A 23,020-nucleotide genomic window follows, 5' to 3' on the forward strand; every position below is an offset into this window, starting at 1 on the left:
ACATCCTGAGCATGGCTGATCATAGAGCTCTGTTTCTGCATTCCCTGAGGCTGTAACTTTCTTTACCCACTGCCCGACTGTACTTGTATCAACTGCAGCATCACCACACACTGCAACACAAACGTTTATGGATGTTCACCATTGTTTCTTTTGCTGCACACAAGAATTCAATAACAGCACACTGCTTGTAATGAGAGTCATATGTAGACGCCATTTTGACACAGTACTACAGCTCTGCATCTGCCAGAACGGTTTGAGACTCCACTGGCACACAGAACAAACATCAAATGTGAAGCACCAACAAGGACATTCGTCTACATATATTAATGGCTTTTTACAAAAATGTGGAGCATTACTTATTGAGTGACCCTCGTATGAATGGTTTTTGTTATTTGCTCCTTCATGCATGATCTGTCACCCGGTTGATATATGTGCCTTAATGTTCAAACATCTTTCCGTCACAGTGGACCTGCTATACAGCACAACTAGACCATGATGTGAGACTTCTTCAGTGGGTAGATGCTGAAAGAGATCTATTTGCAGTAACTCTTATGTATTATAATCACAATGTTTCCTCTACACAATTTCATTTATAGTTGTGGGTGGTACAGATCTCACACAACTTGTAGCTCACAAATAGATCATAACATGTATTGCTCTTATGTAATTTTATGGTGGAGGAGGAGGAAAGGAAAGGAAAGGAACTGTTGATGTCAGCAGCATTGGCACTCAATGCAGGACAGTGGCCATGGGTAAAAACGTGTGTCAGACTGGGATTCGAACCCAGGGTCTCCCGCTTACTAACCAGTTTCGTTAACCACTGCCCCACATGGACAGAGTGTTTATCAAAATTGTGTGAACTATCTCAGTACACCCTTCAGCCAACCCACATTCCCGACTAGTACCACCTATCTGCAGTCCCTGTCCATGTCCTCCATGCTCGCTACTTCATGCATCTGCAAATCAACTATGTGAATGGGTCATTTTTGTTCTTTCAGACATGTCTCAAAGAACAAACACCACATGCAATTCACAGCTGTGATACATATTATGAAATGAAAGGGAAGGAAAGGAAGGACCAGTTAATGTCTACTGCATCAGGATTTCATGTGGGACAATGGAGACAACTGAAAATGCATGCAGGCCTGGGATTCGGACCCAGGATCTCCTGCTTACTAGGCATTTGCATTAACCACTGTGCTACCTGGACACTGTGTTACTGCAATTGCATGGGCTACATCAGTATGCCCCTCAGTTGACCCAAATTGCCAACTAGCGCCATGTATCCTCCTGTCCATGTTCCCCAAGCTCGCAACTTTGAAATTCCTGCAGGAGATCAAACAAACTTGTGCATTCACACAGAAGGTGGTGAATTCATTGCCAATTGAGGCAAATCAGTTACAAGAATACATGGTGTCTGTTATTTTTGGCATGTCCAGAAGAACAGACACCATGCATTCATACAGTTGATTTACCTCAATTGGCAATGAATCTACCACTTTCAGTGCAGATGCACAATTTTGTTCAGACAGGGCCACTCACACCATGTGACATCTCTCAGTCCCAAGGTGAGATGAAGACTTTATGAGCTACCAAAGCTGCTTTCTGCAACGTGTGCCACTCTGGCCCTCTCTGGAAGGTTCCAGATGCTGTCATAACATCTATATAAGTAGAACACCATGCCAGCCCTGGCAGTTCATGAGTTCAACTCATGATGATGATGATGGTGGGGACAGCTATCAAAAGCTTGAGTGTTTTATGCAAAATGATGTGACTTGTAAACCAAGAAAATTTTATTGAAGCAGGACACTACAAAAGACTCCGAGGACATATGTCTGTTCATCTCTCACAATCCTTTTTTCTCTTCAACAGATTGGCATGTCAAATTCAAATTTATGTCACATACTAAGGTCTATGGTCTCCCTACAGTGCAAATATTTTGGACTTGTAAGCCAACACAATCACAAGATATGCCCATTTATGTCCCACATTTTGAAACTCTAATAAAACTCAAACATCAGAACTTATAGGGTACTTCCCATTGACCTAGACTCATGAAATTTTGCAGGAAGCAAGGTTTCACATTAAAAGTAATGGTAAAAATCTGGAAATTGTCAATTTGTAATAACAGAACATGAAAAAGAATTTTTTAATCATTTCTTATCTGTCTGTCTGGTTGTTTGTCCATCTGTTAAGACCCCCTTTTCCTCTTGAACAGGCTGGTGTATCAATTGACATTTATGTCACATACTAAGGTCTATGCTTCCTTGGAAGTGTAAATATTTTAAGCTTATGAGTCAACTCAATCAAAAGATATGGCCACTTATGTCATATATTTTGATACTTGAAAACTCATTCATCAAAACATGTAGGGTACTTCCCGTTCATCTGGAATCATGAAATTTGGCCAGAAGCAAGGTTTCGCGAACAGGTAAAGTAAAAAAAATTCTGCAAATTATTAAATTGTAATTATGTAATTATGTCACATAAAAAATATCTTTAAAACATACACTGCATTCATTATCTGTTAAAAGAGTGACATATGAAGATTACTGCATGTAAACATAAAATGTAAGTTGTAATCATGTTTTGATAACTAAATAAAAAATATTTTATTAAACCTTCTTTGTGTATGTATATAAACTGTAGTACCCTGCTCACTCTGGGCTAGTGTGAGGAAATAATGCAGGGATTTTGCTATCCTAATCACAGAATCCTCAGTGTACGAGTTCTACTCACACTTGACCAATTTAATTCCTGAAAACCACTGTTGCTGAAAAACTACAAAATGTTTGTTGGTGCTTTCTATTTAATGCACACTCAGTGCAAAGATTTGGCTTGAGCAGATGGATCTTCTGGGCACAGTACGAGTTTTTTGAATTGTGTAACAGTAATATCTCTGAATGCTTGGCAAGAGTTCTGTTGTCTGTTGTTGGCTTTAGAAAAAAATTTTCATGTTAATTTTGCAGCAGTTCTCATTGAGCCACAATAGCTTTCAAAAGTATCTCTTTAAGGGGCTCCAAGTAGCTTGAAATCTTGACATTTTCAGTTTTTTTTTTTTTCCTCTCCATTGTTCTTGAACAACACATTTCCTCTTTCCAGTGATATGTAATACCTATATATTATTGCCTTATTTTTGGTTTATTCATGTATTTAAACAAAACACTGTGCAGGTGTGACCATGTAAATTTAACATTTCTCAGACTGAAATTTGATGTGTTTAGTCACCTGCCTCCAAGAGCGATATTTAGGAGGTTGGGCTTCAAAACCTTTCAAAGCAATTGATGAGGAGAAGTCATATGGAGAAAATATAACTATAATTAATCTGGAGTACCTAGGTTATGTACAAAAGTAAATGAGTATGAGGCTCTGATGATTGAAAACTGCATTCAGGGTAAAGAAATTGGAAGATGGCAGAGGATTAGATGGTAAGAAAAAAATCACAGAATCTGTCGTAGATAAAATTCAAAAATATTCCAGCATTGAAATCAGGAAGCAATGTCAGCAGCATAGAAGATATGACAAAAACTGTTTGCGCAGTTTTGTTTCACCTCTCTTCAAAAGATAATAATTACATTCATGGCAGTGTTTTCCAGGAAGTGATTCATGGAGCAAATGGCAAAATGGCCAGAAATATATTCACAAGCCAGCTATACCCTTTGCTATAGAGGATGTATCGAAAAAAACTTTCAAAGGTCTGTCAGATGTAATACTACTCAAGAAATGTCTACATGACTCCTAAGGAGTCCATCAACAGCATAATCTGCGCCGCAATTCCCAAGACAGTGTTTGTGTCAGTTAGTACATTACATTTTGGTGTCCTTGATGCATTGGTAACATTCAACAAAGGAAATGTTGCAAGCTGTGAAGTCCTTAAAAGACTGCTACAAGCTGTTGTCATTTCACAGTGAAACAAATATTAACATGGACAAGACAGCGAAGATGAGAAAGAAAAAGGAATTTGCAAGACGAGATGGAAGAGGATGCAGATAAACCACTGTATGGAGCTTACTTTAATGGCTCTTTCCAATAAGTTGTATTTTTTAAGAGTAAGGAGTACTTTTTCTCAGTTCCTAATTGCCAGAATTTGTTCAAAATTACAAGATGGACTCTTTGGAGTATTGTGCATTTTTTAACAGAGGAGTTTAGTTATTTTTTAAATCTCAAAGAAGTTAGGACCTTACACAGATAAAAAAGTGTAGACAGTTTTTTTATTTTTATGTCCACTTTTTACATATATAATTATTATCTCAGATTAATCAATAATTTTAGAATTCCTTGTGTTATACTAGTTATAAATGTGTGACCTAGAAGTCATATTTATTTGAAAATTTTATTTTAATAGTTTCTCACAAAATGTACCATTTGTAGGAATAAATTTTACATTGTATGAGATAGGGATTTTTCAACCTGATCAAAGTCCCTTTTTTTGTTATGTGGCTGAGACAAGTGCATTTTGATTTGCAATACATTTATTTGAACCACTGAAGAAAAAACTGTGTTGGTGAAATGACATTACTTATTATTACTTAAGTATTTATTTAAATGTATTTATTTTGCAATATGTCTACCAGAAGGAAACTTACAACATCATTGCTACTTCTGATACAAACACAAGAAGCACGACTATGATGAAGTGATTTTAAAAGGTTAATGAAATCTTTTATGAAGAGAAAAAACTACCAGCAATATATCAATGAAAACTACATAGTTTAAATATCTGAAAAGCCATCAGTGTAAGATAGTATCTACTATTCTCCCGGTGGTGACATAGATACATTCATAGCAAAACTAATCCAAGTATTGGACATTATTATTAATCCTAAGGGCAAAATTCTCATTTGTGGAGATTTAAACGTCAACACCTTGAACCCGGATGAGTTCTGCAACGTAGTTTTGAACATTACGTACAGCTATAGAACATAATCATTGACTAACACAGTCACAAAGGTAACTAAGCATTCAGCATCAATCATTGACCATATACTAACTGACTTGCATAAAGAAAACTGTGAGGTTGTTGTAGGTAACCTGGGCCTTTCAAATCACTGTAGTCAGCTCTTGAAATTAAACATAACTGTAGAAAAAACTAAAATAGTCACATACAGAAGGGTCTTCTCTAAGCAAAAAAGGGTTGAATTTACCATGCATATGAACAATCAAATATGGGAAGAGGTGTAAGTGGAGACTGGTACACATAAGAAGTTTTTTAAGTTCGTATTGAAATTTAATTTCAGGTTCAAAGAACTATTCCCAAAGGTATTATGAGTCACTAAAACACAAAACGAAAGTAACTGGGTGACCAACAGGATAAGGAAATCTTCTGTAATGCTCAAACACTTCAGTGGCATAAAAAAAAAAAAAACACCAAAATGACCCTGAATTACAAAAATTCTATCAAACATACAAAAACATATATAGAAAAGTTTTAATAATAGCAAAAAGGTTTCAAAACAATGAAATTATAGAAAAGGCAGAAAACAAAATACAAGCAACCTGGAATGTCACCAAACAGGTAAACATACAATTACAGCACAATGGTAACACAATACATGAGAGCGAAGGGGGGTATTAAAAAAATTTAAAAAATGCAAACTTTGCAAATAAATATTTCATCAAACACAGCTAACAAACTACAACACAAATCTGACAAAATACAGCCTGTACAAACACTGAATTGTGTTCCAAACACAATGATGTTGCGACCCACCTCTTAAGAAGAAATATGCAAGGTTGTTCAGAAACTAAAAAATAAAACCTCAGGAGGTATACATGAAGTGCCCGTGTTCTTGCTGAAGGACTGTATAGACAGTATCAAAGACCCTTTAGTGCACATCATGAATTACTCATTCACGAGGTTACTTCCCATAGGCACTAAAGCATGCAAAGGTCCTGCCCCTACATAAGAATGGAGACCCCAAAAATACAGAAAATTTTAAGCCCATCTCTTTACTGTCATAATTTTCAAAAGTAATGGAAACCATAATTAGGTACCTAACAAAGTACAGTCTTCTTTGTAAAGAACAGTTTGTGTTCAAGCCTGCTAAAAGAACACAATTAGCTATATCTCATTTTACAAATGTTGTTCTGGAAGTGCTAGATAAAGGAGATAATATAACAGGCATCTTACTTGACATCAGCAAAGTCTTCAATACAATAGACCACACAATTCTGTTAAATAAACTGGAAGTTCTAGGTATAAGACGGGCAGCAAATAAGTGGTTTCATTCAAGCCCAGAAAACAGAGTGCAACAGGTAGAGATCTCTCAAACAAACTCTAGTCATACCATAAAGTACCTTTCTGTCCCGGGCACTTTAATATTGGAGTCTCCCAAGCAAGCTTGCTTGGCCCACTACTCTTCTTGATATATATCAATGATTTTTCCCAGAGTGTCGAACTTGGTGAAACAGTGCTGTTCACTGATGAATCAATGAAACATCACCAAGTGTAATAAAGGACAAAGAAACACTCATGCATGTATGAAGGGTAGACAACAACAAATTAACTTTAAATGTAAAAAAAACAACAGTGTTAGTTTACACATAAGCAGAAAACTCAAAAATAACTCTTTTAAAAGTGAAAGATGAACTCATAGAATGCGTATCACAAACAAAATTTCTAGGGATGGATATTGTTACACACCTAAAATGGACTGAGCATGTTACTGCCCTTGGGAAATGATTAGCTTCAGCATGCTTTGCACTGAGAATAATAAAGTCTGTGTGCACTAGAACAACATATTTTGCATAAGTTCATTCTGTGATGAGTTATGGGATAATGTTGTGGGGGACAAAAAAGCAGAACAGACAAACAATCTTTATGTATAAAATGCATGTTTGACCATCAGGTGTTCCTTCTTACTTTTCTTCTTTTATTTTATTTTATTTTTATTTTTTTTTTAACCAACTATCGACCAGTTTCAGTCACAGATATTGTCCTAAGATACAAATAAATAAGTATAGTATACAGGAAATGTTACAAATTCTTCTCCAAGGAAGTGCAAAATATACATAAATACTTACAGGGTTAAAACAGTGTAAGCCACTTCATCACATCTGTCATTACATAAATAATGGCCACATCTCATATGCAGAGCAAGTCAGAGAGGGAGAGAGAGAGAGAGAGAGAGAGAGAGAGAGAGAGAGAGAGAGAGAGAGAGAGAGAGAGAGGAGAAGAAGAAGAAGAAGAAGAATAAAAACAAAAAAGAGCAGCTGATGGTCAAACATACATTTTATACATTCCTTGATGGGTTAATAGTCATCTTCCAAAAATGTTCAAAACAATCTCCAAGCTACAAAAAAGGGCTGCATGAATTATGACAAAAAGCAGTGAGAGAACACAGTGTACTGAGTTGTTTACATCTATCAGAATCTGGACTTTTCTGTGAGAGTACATTTTGCAAACAGTGATCCACATTAAAAAAGACATTGATCAGCACCCAACAAACAGATCTCTACATGAACGTGGAATCAGATCCAGTGACCGCTTGTACCTCAATGGAAAGAAAAGCTTAAATAGTGAGATATATAATGGAATTAAAGTACACAGTAAACTACCACAAGAGGTCAAAGAGAAAAGTGAAATACAGGCCTTCAGGAATACCCTAAACAATTATTTGTTAGAAAAGTGTTTTTATACCATACAGGATTACATAAAATGATACGTAAATTTCATTGACTAATCATTAATTACTGCAATTAAGAGGCATTTTATAATATGTTCAATAGAACAGTAAAATACAATGCCCAAATGGGTAACTCAGTATGACAAGAAATTAATGTATCTATATATGTGTGTAATTGTGTACATTTATGTAAGTCTGTGTCTATATTTTATGTTTTTGGCAACATCGATACAATTTACACTGTCTTGATTTGGATAAATAAATAAATAGTAGCCTGAAGTAAAATTTAATTTGAATTCAGTTTGAATATACATTATCTATTCAGAGATTAATGCAAGTTGCTGCACTGCAATATTATAATATCATTAGTTACTATAGCAACACACCAAATGACAGTGTAAAATAATACACAAGGCTAATGTGAACTCTTACTGGATAATGATGATATCTTTTGAAGTCAGGCAATTTCACTTAAATTGTCAAATGTCAATTGTTATGATGTATATCTACAATTTTCCTGTATCCACAGGCTGTAATACTTTATGTTTGCACTAAGAAATGTAAGATGTGTACCACTGCCTACAGTTTGCTAAGAGTAATTTGAGATGATGTGATAAGTTGTTGGTACAAAAACATTTCAAAATTTCAGAGTACTTAACATCATAAGACAAAGAAAAACTGCACACAGAGAAAGGAAGGAATAAAACATAGACCTTAACATTTCATCAAAATCAAGAATATTAGGGATGGAGCACTAGTCTAGGTGGGAAATATTGGGGAACAAATTAAATAGGGCATGTTTAATGAACTTGCAGAGAGTATGTTATGGAAGCAATGGAAAATTCCCAAAAACTACATGCATTAAGTATTACAAGAGAAATTATAATAATATTATTCTATTTAGCAGGAGAAGTTTTGCAGTAAACTCTGAATGTTCAAATTATTCACCAAGCATAGTTAATGTAGAATGTAGTTTATCATAGTAGTTAACAAGTAATGTAATGTAAGTAAATAAATAGTAGCTGGGACACTTAGGAAACACAAACTTTGCCTACGGAGGCACAGGGACTGAACACAGTAACAGGTCACATATTATTTCACCTATTTTCATCAGTTTTGCTTGCCTGATGAAAGAATCCTCAAATATTCATTGCCCTGATGGCAATATGCTACACTTTAAGAAGCATTGTTCAGCACCTTTGTCAACAAACTTTGTGTTAGCTGTGGTGTAAAGTGATGCTACTAGCTTGTAACATGTTATCACTAGAGCAGTGAATATCTGAGGATGCTCATATCTGATGGGCAAAACCGATCAAAATATATCAAATAACATGCAAGCCTTTGGCTTTTTTTTTTGTATATTAAATAACATCTGTATTACTTCTTAGGCATTAAAACCTTCCACTAATTTGATCTATCAGTATATACTGAACTAATCAACTTCTGATAATACGTATAATTATTCTCTCTAACATTTCGATTGTACAAGAAATTCATCAAACATTATTGCACCAGAATTTTGGAACAAATAAAGCAAAAATTTTACAAAACAACCTAAACATTTTTTTCTGTGGTGTACTGGTGTTCTTGCTATATATGAAGTGGCAACAGATCAGCATCAGTTCTGGTGGTTCCACATCTGGAACATTATTATGACTGGCCAAATAACTTTCTTGGAATGCCACACATACATGACACAGATACATGACACTGTGTTTAAACAGTCACCAAGTGTCTGTAAACAATGGCCAGAATTTTCTACCAGTCAGTTCACTGACGACAGAACTCCACTCCTCGGTCACAGTGCCATATGAGAATTTCTAAGTGAATGTGCTCACTGTTGGAAAACCTCTTTACCCTCAGATGTTCTTTCAGGTTGCTGAAAAGATGGAAATCATGTGATGCAAGATCTGGACAGTAGAACAGATGCTTCCAAACCTCCAATCAAAAATGCTGAAGCAAAGCTTTTGTTGTATGACACACTTGGGATACTGCATTTTCATGCCTTTGCTGAATTTTCCTTGCATCTCATTCTTTTCATTCTTTACAGCTTTGCATAGCAGTGTCAGTGCTACACAGTATTAATGGCTGCACCCTTTGCCGAAAATTCTGTCTGCACCCTTGAAGAAAATGATGGCCAAAACCTTCCCTGTTGATGGCGTAACTTTGTATTTCTTCCACAGAGGTGAGGAAATGTGTTTCCATTCAACAGATGCTCTTTTTGTTGCATGTTTGAAATGACAGACCTATGTCTCATCATCCAGAATCATTTGGGTTAGAAATCATTGTCTTCCACTGAGTGATGCTCAGGGAAGTCCAGAGACATCACAAATCTTGCATCTTTATGTGCATGTGACAGTAACTGTGGAACCCAGCAAGAGTACAATTTCCAATACTGCAGGTGATCTCTGATGGTGGAATGAACACTAATGAACACTGTCTGTTGAGATGCACATCTGCTAAGCAGTGTCTGTGACATTCACTCTGGGATTACTGTGAATCAATTCCTCAATTATATGGACACTGTCATCTGTGGTTGATGTTGGTTGACTTCCTACCCAATCAACATCACCCATGTTTGTGATGCCTTAGTCATTTCACTACAGCTGGACATGACATCATGTTTGTTACATATGCCACCAGAATTTCATGTGTATCTTTGTGCAATTTGCTAACAATAATCATACTGTCCCACGTACTTCACTTTGGAATAGGTTTCCAGTTGGCCTGCCATTTCACTCCTTACTGCAGGAGAACTGTGTGAAGTGGAGACCCAGAACATTTAATCACTTCTGACAATATGCCACTCTTGTTGTGCAATTGTCTTAGTATGTGACAACATGTGTAACTTAGTTTCTGAAGTCTCTGTGTTCCAGATGGATCCTTGTTGGAAAATGATGACTAGTCAGACGTAATACGTTTGTTTGTGTGGCCATTATCTGTAGCAGGAGTATAAATATACGCTTCATAAAATCAAAGTATTTTTTTTTGTTACAATCTAGATTTATTTATTTTCCAGACATATTTTGCCTTTTACCTTACAGCATCTTCAGTGGGTTTATTCTGGAATAATTCAGTTTTGTTACTGTTTGTGATACTTATAGATTACAAAAAAGTTCATGTCTTATATGCAAATAAATTCCACTCACTTATATTCATTTTTACAGTGAAAAACTGCCTTTGAATTTCTAAAATGACTAGTCAGGCAAATATTCACTGAGCAGGGCAAACAAGGATGAAAGCTATACATGAAAGTTAATAGCATCTTAATTTAGAGTGACCAGATGTCCAAAATCAAAATGTGGGACACAAATTAGAAGTTGTAATAAATCAAAATTCTGTGCAAACCGTTGTTAATGCCATAACTATATGGTAGATTTGTATTAAAATATTTGGTTTACGCTACAAATACACACCTTTTTGTTAAACGCACACAAAACGAAAACATCAAAATTCCTCGCTTTACTAACCGAGTAAATATTTTATTGTTGACACACACAAACACAATACATCACTTTGATGTAATGAGGTCCTTAAGTGGGGTAAGCAATGATTACTTGAATAGGTTACTTACTTCTCACTCTCAGTTATACTTTTCAGAAAAATGTAAGTCATACAGGCTTACTGACAGGCACAAAAAAAAAAAAGTTTGCTATCTTTTCGATTATGCCCTACATAATGCCAGCTACACTAGGTGTGTGTGGTGTGTGTGTGTGTGTGTGTGTGTGTGTGTGTGTGTGTGTGTGTTTTTTTAGCTTGTCAGAGGATATATCTGAAAGCTAGCAAGTTTTCTTTCTTTTGTATGTGGAATCAATGCTTCTGCTTTTTGATGAGTGGTCTTTAATCCTCAAGTATTTACTTTCTACAAGAATTTTCCTACAACATTGATTCAAGAATGTAATATTTTCAAATAGAATTTTATAAAAATAAATGTGTTAAGTTTCCAGAAAATGATCTTAGTTATAATTATTTCCTTGACAATTTTCATACAAAACCTATTTTTTTCATCAGTTCATAAAACATCCATGATACAAATTCTCTCTCTCTCTCTCTCTCTCTCTCTCTCTCTCTCTCTCTCTCTCTCTCTGCAGCAGCATTATTTCCAAGTAGAGCTAGTACAAATGCAGTAATGAGCTACAAATTTTGCACCAGATATCTTAAGATGCAGGGAAGTTGAAAATAATAGACTATCTTTCACCAACACACTTAGCTGTTCTTAATCCACAATTTTTCTCTTCACATACATTTCTGACATAGTTCACCTTCTCAAAAAATTCATCTTCAGGTATTTCTTTTGTAATATTTTCATTATACTCTGCTAAAGTTATACAACTTTGCTGAATTGACTTCCAAAGAGAAGAATTAAGACAGCCACTTACCATTGTTCATGGGTAACTGCCAGAACCTTACCCCTCTACTACTCATGTCCAGCTCCTCCCTTACCTTCAGTCTTTCCTCTCTTGTCATTTTCTGCTCATATACTATTCCATTCTGAAAATGGATTCCACTTTTCCCCTTCTCTTTCCGACTCAGCTCTGTGATTATTAACATTATAAATAAATATGTTAACGCTGTTTCTGAGAGCCATCTATCAGTCCCTCTTCTGCCACCCACAATTTGCATACCCTCTGCTTGCCCTGAATTTCTTTACCCTCCATGATGAAACAATGGTTTCATCTTACTCTCCAATAGCATAAAGGTAACCAATCTGAAACAGTTGGTGCTGCTACAGCCACAAAGGCATGCACATCAAGCATACGTGTGGTGGGACAAAGAGATGCAGGGGTGTACGTAGTTGTATACTACAGTTGGAAGACTGAAAGCTAGTATAAATTACTGAACTTTAAATGAGCATGTGTGCTAACTGCCAAATACTGTCAGGTGACTGGTTGGCACTCCCCATAATTTTGTTGTTTCCCTCCAGGAATTACCATATCACAATCATAATAGTTAAATATTTCATTAACACATTGAAGGATTATTCTGATTTTAGTACCTTTAACTGTTCAAATGCTGAAACTCTAGCTGCAAGATATGGCCAAACACAGCCGTCAAAATAACTATAGTCAACCTCAAGATCCTCTGTGTTTGGTTCTCCTTCCTCTTCTGTAGGTGATTTGCCACAGATGAAATGTCCACCACCCTCTCGCCTGATAAAAGATAAGAAAGAAATGTGTCATAACTGTGTTCTAGAATACTTCATAATTTATGTACACTAACAAGAAACTGAAATAGAATTATTAATCTACAACCATGTAGCAGCACACTCCTTTCACATAGAAGGTGGCTGTGATACATCATAGGATGGGCTCTACAACAAACCAAAAGCACTGTTGTGCCATTCTGATGCATGACCCACAAAACAGCTAACCACAGCTCAAGGAGAATGGCTGGAATTGGGTACAAGTCACATACATCATGCTCAATGGCATTCTGGATCTCTTAAATAGAACTGGTGTCTGGTGACAGAGAGACAATGCAGTCTACCCTCATGTCCATGGAGCATTCCTTAATGCATACTGATTCAAAAAACTTACTAGAATTGAGCCAGGCAATGTCTCAATAACTGCCAATACTTCAACAGGTGCACACCCCATCATTTTCAAGGCTCAAATGCAACACAAAAGTACTGTGCACGGAAAGTGGGGCTATTCTAACCAAGAACCATAGTATGTCATATTATAACACTAACAGTGTAAACAACTAGTGCCATTACACAACCAGAACTAACCAACATCAGACATTATTGAGATGGGACCAAGTAACACCACCTTCTTTCCTTTGTTGTTTTACCATGAAGAGAGCAGGATTCCAAGCAGAATTCAAGCAAAACCCTTGATCGTTATTTATAATGTCACCTACTAATTTAATCTCAACTGTTTCTGTAATAACACTATCCCAATAGCTGGAAGTGTGTGCTGCCTTGGTACCAGTCATCCTGTGGAATATTAGAACACAGAGATTAACATCTTTGTGTTCTTATATTCCAGAGGATAACTGGCACAAAGGTAGTGTTCTGCTATAGCAGATTTCTTGGCTGTTGTAAGTGTGTATGATGCTTAAGCTCTATACACAGGTCCTCCATAGTCATGATGGTCTGACCAGTATACAACATGCTACATCTACAAGGGGTATGGTAGACACCCAACCACTTTACCCACACTAAAATCACTGTTAACAGATACTAGAAGGATCCTAATCTTAGGTGGTGTTTGAAAAACACGCTTCACATCACCATTTGACAGAATTTGACCAACCATGTTGGAAATAGTAACTGTTGTGATAATCAAATCATGAAATAATGACAGAAAAAGGATAAATCATCTACATATGAATATTAGCTGTTAGCCTTGCCTTGTAACTTAGACAGGGACATACAGTGCAAGCTACTTTAATCAGTCCATTAAGAGGTCATACATCCTGAGAAACCACTAATTTCATGCTCACTGATTGCGAATTGGAGACAAGAAACATGAAGTTATGTCCTATCTGTATGCAATCAGTCTGAAATGCCAAATGCTCTCAAATGCGAAGTAAGGTAGAGTTCAAGAGTCCAAAATCAGAAGAGTTCCGGCCTTTGATGACCAATACCCTACAGCAGATCCCATGTGAGTGAGCATTACCTTAAGCTAAGCTTGTGAACTAAGAAAGACTTGCATAGCTTGCCTGTCTGTACCTCTGGGCAAGGCTCATTGGTCTCCATTGTACAATTGTCTACCTGTTTCTATGTCTGTATGTCACTCTTATGGTGATGAATACTTGAACCTAAGTGTTTGATTAGAGCAGTGGAATCTGGTACTTCCATGGTTTGTGTTCTACAGGCCAGGGTGCCCATTTGTTCTGGTAACTGAATGGAGCATCTAGTAAGCCTCATCTATGTTTTTAGAAACCAGTCTATGCTCTTCTACATATTCACTGTCCACACAGGAAGAAGCAATAAAAAGCAGACCAGTAAGCTGCCTGTGAATCTCACTTCTCTAACATTACCATGTCTGCCTCCTTAGCCTAACATCCAAGTCTTTGTGTACTATCTCCAACCAGAGAGCAGGCCTCAGTTTGATCCCATTGCCATTTCACTCCTGTACACAGCCGCTCATGTGTAAAGAATACAGATGACCAAAACTCCCATGTCACTTTTGACATCAGTGGGATTCTTTAAATAAGTGTGTTGTGACACAGGTTGGGTTATAACACTGTGTTAAGGCCAAAAGGCCATAGACTTACATGCCACTTCATTATTTACATCACTCACCTAATTTGTGGTTGGTCGATAGCACAACATGCATCTGCATTATAACCATTCTGGTGAAAGCTGACTTCAACATGGGCTAAGCTGACAAACTATCTGGGTCTAATCTGATGTGGACCCCATGAACCAAGATACAAAGTACCCATTTATGCTGAACCAGATTGTGACAGCTGTCAGCATGAATATACAAACCAGTACAAGTTGGCTTCCTATGCTGGCATGTCCCAACATACCATCAAATTTCCTGGTTGTCAACATATCAAGGGAGGGAAGGCAACCATCCTTTTCCACTACCATAGTTACAAACCTTAAAAGAATCAGCTATGTAACTATGAAAGCATGCTGGATACAGTGTCATCAACTCCAGGATATGTTACTCAAAATTCATACATATTATAAAAATAACTCTTCTCCTAAACCACTGGTCCAATATCAACCAAACTTGGCACACATATCACTTACTATCTGAAAAGAATCACTGTGTGTGTAGGAACACCTGCCTATCAGAGGGTTGGAGAAGCTGTGAGAAAGAAGTGTAGCTGACAACACATAAATAGCTAGACTTTATCCATCCAGTATTTGAAGATGAGTGCAGTTGTGAGTTGCAACAACTTTAGACACAATTAGAAATGTTTTTTCACTGACAACACCCACAAAATGATGAAAGGAAAAAAGTTTATTGCTTACTGCATTTTTGCTGTGCATGGAATGAAACTGCCACATCAGGCATGACATTTTAATTTATTACTTATTTACTGCTAACTGTATTCATCACACATTATGCAGACAGTAATAATACATACCACTGAATGTACCTGCACAATTACATCATTGCACAACACACAGTTCAGGAGATATGGTGTAATAAACATTGAGCTGTGTGTAAACAAAACTGCAAGGTGAAATTCGCTAGAGAAACAGGTGAAATATGTGTACAAATATATGTGAAATGTATTAACAAGGTGTGAAATATATGTGACATGTATGCAGGCAAAGCCATGGATAAAAAACTCCTCCTAAGCCCCTGGATTCACTTCAATCAAACTTGGTTCACAAACTATTTGCTATCTGGAAAGCAACACTGAAAGGGTAAGAACTGGTCAGTGAGTAAAAAGCAAGTGGAAGACAACATATGCCGAGATATATGTTTGTTAATTCAACACCAAAACTAACCTCAGTCAACCGTAACAAATCAGATAAGAATGAGAGTGAAGAGTGAGACCACATCGAAACTTACTGAAATAAAAGTATCGCTTTGATGCAGTCCATGTCACTGATGTAATAAACCTGCTGAGTTCCTAATGTGACGTACATACCAATCTGCTACTGGGCTCAACAGAGTAGCAAAGTGTTTTGTTACATAGTACATCAGAGCACCGAAAATGGGCTAAGAGGAACATCTTACTTTGAGCTCTTTGCAAGGGTATATTATCTAGAAGGGACAGCACAATAACAGTCATGACTTTTGATAGTCTCTTTAAGAGGAACATTTCTCCAGGAAGTTATCACTCTTCCTCTTAACACAGTTTGTTATGTCAGCACTTAAATCTACAGTATGTTGGATCAGACTGTGTCTTTTGAACATAATCCTGTTTGTCCAAGACAATCATAGCATTTCCCTTGTCCACAGGTAAGATAACAATATCAAAATCCACCCTGAGTAGTGAGTGCAAAGCAGCCCTCTCAGCTGTTGTAATATTACTCTTGGTCAAAAGTACCACAATTAATACACAACTTATTTGTATTTTAACCTCCTTGGCAGTGTCTGGTGGTTGTTTAAAAACATCCTGTTTGACAAGTAATTTTAAGAGCTGGCAAATGTTTGTGCAACAGTGTAAAGTTCAACCTTTCCCTAGCTTGGATAAAGCTGCATCAGCCAGAAATTTCCCTGTGCGATTGACCACAGAATGTTGAGTAGTGATATCACACTCTGAACCACAGAAAAATACACACTTAGCTGAATGCTGGACAGTAACAGAACAATATTCCTACTCATGCTACATCCAAGACAGACTGTGCAGGGAGCCCCAGGAAAATGCCAAAATTGATAAAGCAGTCATCAAATGAAGCCTTAGAAACAAAATCCAATTGTAAGTGAGTTTCATGGGTTTGTCTTACATTGGTTCAAAGGTCCACATCATCTTAGGCCATGAAAAGTTGTCAGCTGAGTTACTCCACCTCCAAGTTATCTTTTGCTACAATGTTTTTAGCGAAAGACAGAGCATTCACACAACGTGCTACTGACCAACCATGAAGCAAGTGAGTAATGTAAATAAGAAGGTGGCACATAAGTTAATGTCATTTTCACTTTATACAGGCAGCATTTCCAACAGTATTGGTCAGATTCTTTGGATACATGATGTGTAGTGTGTTTTTTGACCATCATATAAGATTATGGCCCTTTTAAATCTGTAAAGGATGACCTTGGGTTACATAAGGCAGTCTTCTGCCATATCCCATGCAGCTGTGACATGTCGTACTATATTTACCCAATAACAAGACAAGATTCTTTCTCAGATTCATCATTCAAAAACTAAAGGATCATCTTACATTCACAGATTAAACTATTGTTGCTGAGGTCAACATTTTTACATCATGTAACAGATTAATATAGAGGTCATCTAATACTGACAGATGAAGCTTTAGTAATTGAGGCCACATGCAGATTTACATTAAAGAATTGGAATTGATATGTAGTGTCATAAAATTGCTCTTACTAGCATTTATGGTACTGCCACTGGTGCAGTCATGAGTAATGTCTAATTTGACTACAATCTGTTTTAATGGACTATACTTTAACATATCTTATTTTATCAATAAAACACTGTTAATTTTTTTCTGGATTGAATAGAGAAAGTTATCACAAAAGTAATGAGACTTGTTAATTAGTTCTGTTGAGTAAACTGTAAAATCAACTTTACCTAAACATATTATGCATTATTAAAGAAAAAAACTTGCTATTTTCACAATAGCATTGAAAAAGATCACAACTAAATCTTTTTCTCAGTTAGCAGCCTTTCCATTTATACTTGGAATTGAACTGAATTTAAAATTGGAAACATACTCAACAACAGTATACATTTCTGCAGGAGACAGTAAAAGTCTAGATAGGTGTCAGTGGCACAGTTATGTATTTCATTCAGCAATGAAAAAATGGCTGTGTGCTCAGATCCCAACATAAACCACAAGCTCAAAGAACACAGAACATCTGGGTGAAACGATCAAATATTTGTGACAATCAAGATAATAAATTTCAGTGCTGCTTGTTTATGGAAATACACTGTCTCTTTTCTTGCCTCTCATTGGTTAGACTAATTATCATCCCAGATAATGATATCAGTGATTATTATTATGATGATGATAACACCAATGACTAACTTAGATAAAATGTAAAAAGGAAGTGTAAATAAAAATTTATGTAAACCATTTCTTTTTGTTTATTTTAATTCTCCTTGTACTACCAAAATGTAGACAATCAATAAATGGCATATGTGTCAAATAGGTATAAAGCTAATTTTTTCAGGGAGATGGTTTATTTCAATAAAACAGTCTGTAGCTTTGATTAGTCACAATATTTAAAAATAAATTTTTTTCAAGAAGCCCCTTAAAAAGAAGGAGGCTGCCTTATTTTTGAGGGTCATCTCACCCTCAGATCATATTGTATACCGATCAGACCATCAGGGCTGTGGAGGTCCTGTATATAGAACTGAAGAGTCACAAACACTTACACTTACATAATTTAGTATAATTAAGTACTGACTGGCATTAAACTGAGAATTTCTGTGTGGAGTCTGAAATGTTGCTCTCAAGTAGAGTCCGACCAAAGGTCAATTTCTGGCCAAAGTCAATTAATCAGCTATCACTCTAAACATTCAGCTGAAGCCAAAGATTTGATAGCTCCACTAAATTTCATTCAAGACTGGCAAAATGTGAATAAAATAATGACTTTTTTTTAATATAATATAGACAATTTAATGAGATTGTTAAAATTATCTTGCAACATGTCAAATAACAACACTTTGAAATAAAGCCAATTATAATATTTATTTATTTAAAAAAGTACTTGAACAATTACAACTAGGAAAACACACAATAATAGCCAAATGAATGATAAATTTCCATTAGCATTTTGATATCTATCAATGAAAAAATTAATAATCAAAGTTATAAAGTCTTATGTTGTAAGCTAAAAATAATAATTTGTTCAAACATTTTCACCAATCAAGTTAGTTTGCCTGTCTGTAAAACAACTGTCCCACTGTGCTGAACAACTGTTCACTAGGAACACTAATAGGAGGAGCAGATAAATATTTCGTTTCATTCATTTCATTTCATTATATTATCTTCCTGTATATCATTTAAATGATGTAGGAATTGTCACAACAAAGTTATCATACTAGTACAAGTACTACAGACATAATAATGGAATATCACTTTCAAGGCATTTTTTAAAAGTACAAATTTAGACATATAAATTAAAATTTTTGGCAATAAATTTACACACAATCAAAGTACTCATCTACATCATAGAAAGTTTTGCTTAAAAGGTAATTTTTAAGCTCAGTCTTAAATTTTACTTCATCTATTATTGCCTTCATGTGCACTGGCAGAGCATTGTAGACTTTTATTCCAAAATAACTTACATGCTTTTGGGTTTGTGTTGTCCTTACCCTTTCTACATACAAATTCTTACAAGTTCTAGTATTATAATTATGGCAGTCCTCATTTGTACGTAGATTTTTCATATGTGCTCTTGTACACAGAATGCTTTTAAAAATATACAGTGATGGTATTGTGAGTATTTGCAGTTCTTTGAAAAGGGGCCTACAATGAGTTCTTGGAGAGTTATGTGTTATGATTCGTATAGCTCTTTTCTGAAATTTGAAGATATCTGTTAAGCTTGATTTAGTTTTACCCCAGAACACTATGCCGTAAGACACGATGGACTGAAAGTAAGCAAAATACACTAGTCTAGTACAGTCTGTGCTGCATACTCTAGATAATATCCTCAATGCAAAACATGCCGAATTGAGCCTTTGGGATAAGTACTTGAGATGGTCTTTCCAGCTTAAGTTTTGATCAATGTGCATTCCCAAAAACTTTGTGGATTGTACACTCTCTATCTTCTTATCCATTAGTTTTAACTGGAGGTCCATATCTTGAGTTGCTTTGCCATACTGTATATAATTTTACTTAGATTAAGTGTTAACTCATTAGCATTAAACCAATGTTGAATATATTTCAGGACTATATCAGTTGTGGTAGTTAATGATTTTTTATCATCACTTATAATTATGCTAGTGTCATCTGCGAACAACATTATTTTGGTAGAAATATTAGGATTTTTTATGTCATTTATACAAAGCAAGAATAATAAGGGACCAAGAATACTGTCCTGTGGGACACCTATTTCCAATTTCTTTGCGTCTGAGACCCACTTGATTTTCTGATTTTTATGTTCTGCAATGATTTCTACTACCTGAGTTCTATCTTGAAGGTAAGATTCAAACCACTGCTTCACAACTCCCCTTATACCTATTGCCTCCATCTTGTTTAACAGAATTTTGTGATTTACTGTATCAAAAGCTTTAGATAAATCTAAGTTAATTCCTACTACACATTTTTTAGTGTCGAGACTCCTGACAATCTCTTTGGTATAGGCATGGATAGCCGTTTCTGTGCTGTGGCCCGAGCGAAAGCCATGTTGATTGCAGTTTAGAAGTTTGTGAGCATCTAAGTAATTTATGAGTCTGGTTTTCATTAATTTCTCTAGAATTTTTGAAAATGATTGGAGAAGGGATATTGGTCTATAATTTTCTACCTTGTATGGATCTCCTTTTTTAAACAGAGGTCTAACCTTAGAGATTTTCAACCTCTCAGGAAAAACACCTTCACTGAAAGACAAATTGGCAATATGTACCAGGGGCTTTGTAATTTGTTTGGCAGCTTTTTTTATTATTGACACAGGCACTTCATCCACACCTGCAGACATTTTTGATTTTAGACTCTTTATCACCTTTAATATTTCATTATCATTTGTGGGAGTTAACAACATACTACTGTCTACTTTTGGGGCTGTTAATCTCTCATGTTTGGTAAAGTTTTTACTTAATGACACTGGTACACTTAAAAAGTAATTATTAATGTAATTTGCCAGAGTTTCATCTTTTAATTCAATATTTTCACTATTTTTTAGTACTATTTCCTGATCCTTGAGGCCCTTACCTGTTTCCCTTTTCACAATTTCCCAAATAGTTTTTGATTTATTGCCTGATTTTCTTATTAATTTATCATTGCTTAGTAATTTTGCTTTTGTAATTACTTTTCTATATATTTTTTTGTAATTTGTTACATATTCTTTAAACTTGGGGTCAGTCCAACTTTTCAGTCTATAGTTAAGCATTTTCATTGTCCTGGAGGAATTTCTAATACCTGTTGTGATCCAGGAGTTAGAATGTGTATGCCCAAATGTGTTTGTTTTGACAAGTTTCTTAGGAAAACACATTTCAAAATTCAACATAAACAGGGAAGAAAAAACATTATATGCAGTGTTTGTGCTAGTTTGTAACAGTACTTCTGCCCATGATTGGTTAGTCAGTGTATTTATGAAGTGATTGCAACTATTTGTGGAGAAGGTTCTTTTGTACATTTGGTATGAACTATTTTTGGTCACAGGGGCTATGGAAAATTTAAGGATAAGTGCATTGTGATCAGATATTCCTAGGTCAACATTTATTACATCTATATCTGTGGCATCTATATTTGTGAAGATATTATCTATGAGACTTTTTGAAGAGTTTGTTATTCTTGTAGGGTTAGTTATATGTGGATACAAATTGAAGCTATGTAAAACATTCAGGAACTGATCTTTGGATGCACCTTCAGTCAATAAGTTGACATTAAAATCTCCACTTATAATTATTGTTGATTTTTTATGATGTAATATTTTGAGCAATGCCTCTAACTTATTTCTAAAAATTTCAGGATCACCACATGGTGATCTGTACACTGACATTATTATTAATTTACTCTTTTGCATATTCAACTGTATTGCTGCAGCCTCAAAATGTTTTTCTTCATTCAAGGATTCAGTTACAGTCATACACTCCTGGAAATTGAAATAAGAACACCGTGAATTCATTGTCCCAGGAAGGGGAAACTTTATTGACACATTCCTGGGGTCAGATACATCACATGATCACACTGACAGAACCACAGGCACATAGACACAGGCAACAGAGCATGCACAATGTCGGCACTAGTACAGTGTATATCCACCTTTCGCAGCAATGCAGGCTGCTATTCTCCCATGGAGACGATCGTAGAGATGCTGGATGTAGTCCTGTGGAACGGCTTGCCATGCCATTTCCACCTGGCGCCTCAGTTGGACCAGCGTTCGTGCTGGACGTGCAGACCGCGTGAGACGACGCTTCATCCAGTCCCAAACATGCTCAATGGGGGACAGATCCGGAAATCTTGCTGGTCAGGGTAGTTGACTTACACCTTCTAGAGCACGTTGGGTGGCACGGGATACATGCGGACGTGCATTGTCCTGTTGGAACAGCAAGTTCCCTTGCCGGTCTAGGAATGGTAGAACGATGGGTTCGATGACGGTTTGGATGTACCGTGCACTATTCAGTGTCCCCTCGACGATCACCAGTGGTGTACGGCCAGTGTAGGAGATCGCTCCCCACACCATGATGCCGGGTGTTGGCCCTGTGTGCCTCGGTCGTATGCAGTCCTGATTGTGGCGCTCACCTGCACGGCGCCAAACACGCATACGACCATCATTGGCACGAAGGCAGAAGCGACTCTCATCGCTGAAGACGACACGTTTCCATTCGTCCCTCCATTCACGCCTGTCGCGAAACCACTGGAGGCGGGCTGCACGATGTTGGGGCGTGAGCGGAAGACGGCCTAACGGTGTGCGGGACCGTAGCCCAGCTTCATGGAGACGGTTGCGAATGGTCCTCGCCGATACCCCAGGAGCAACAGTGTCCCTAATTTGCTGGGAAGTGGCAGTGCGGTCCCCTACGGCACTGCGTAGGATCCTACGGTCTTGGCGTGCATCCGTGCGTCGCTGCGGTCTGGTCCCAGGTCGACGGGCACGTGCACCTTCCGCCGACCACTGGCGACAACATCGATG

General features: G+C 36.6%; 1 protein-coding gene across 1 annotated transcript in view; it reads right to left on the reverse strand.

Moving 5' to 3' along the window:
* Nucleotides 1–23,020, reverse strand: part of LOC124613928 (FAD-dependent oxidoreductase domain-containing protein 1-like) — a 246,245-nt gene that overhangs the window by 76,730 nt on the left and 146,495 nt on the right. Inside the window, exon 7 of the mRNA XM_047142680.1 lies at nucleotides 12,622–12,775. Within this exon, the coding sequence (XP_046998636.1) occupies nucleotides 12,622–12,775 (154 nt within the window). The remainder of the gene's footprint in view (nucleotides 1–12,621; nucleotides 12,776–23,020) is intronic.

This window comes from Schistocerca americana, chromosome 4 (assembly GCF_021461395.2).
Source record: "Schistocerca americana isolate TAMUIC-IGC-003095 chromosome 4, iqSchAmer2.1, whole genome shotgun sequence".
NCBI lineage: Eukaryota > Metazoa > Arthropoda > Insecta > Orthoptera > Acrididae > Schistocerca > Schistocerca americana.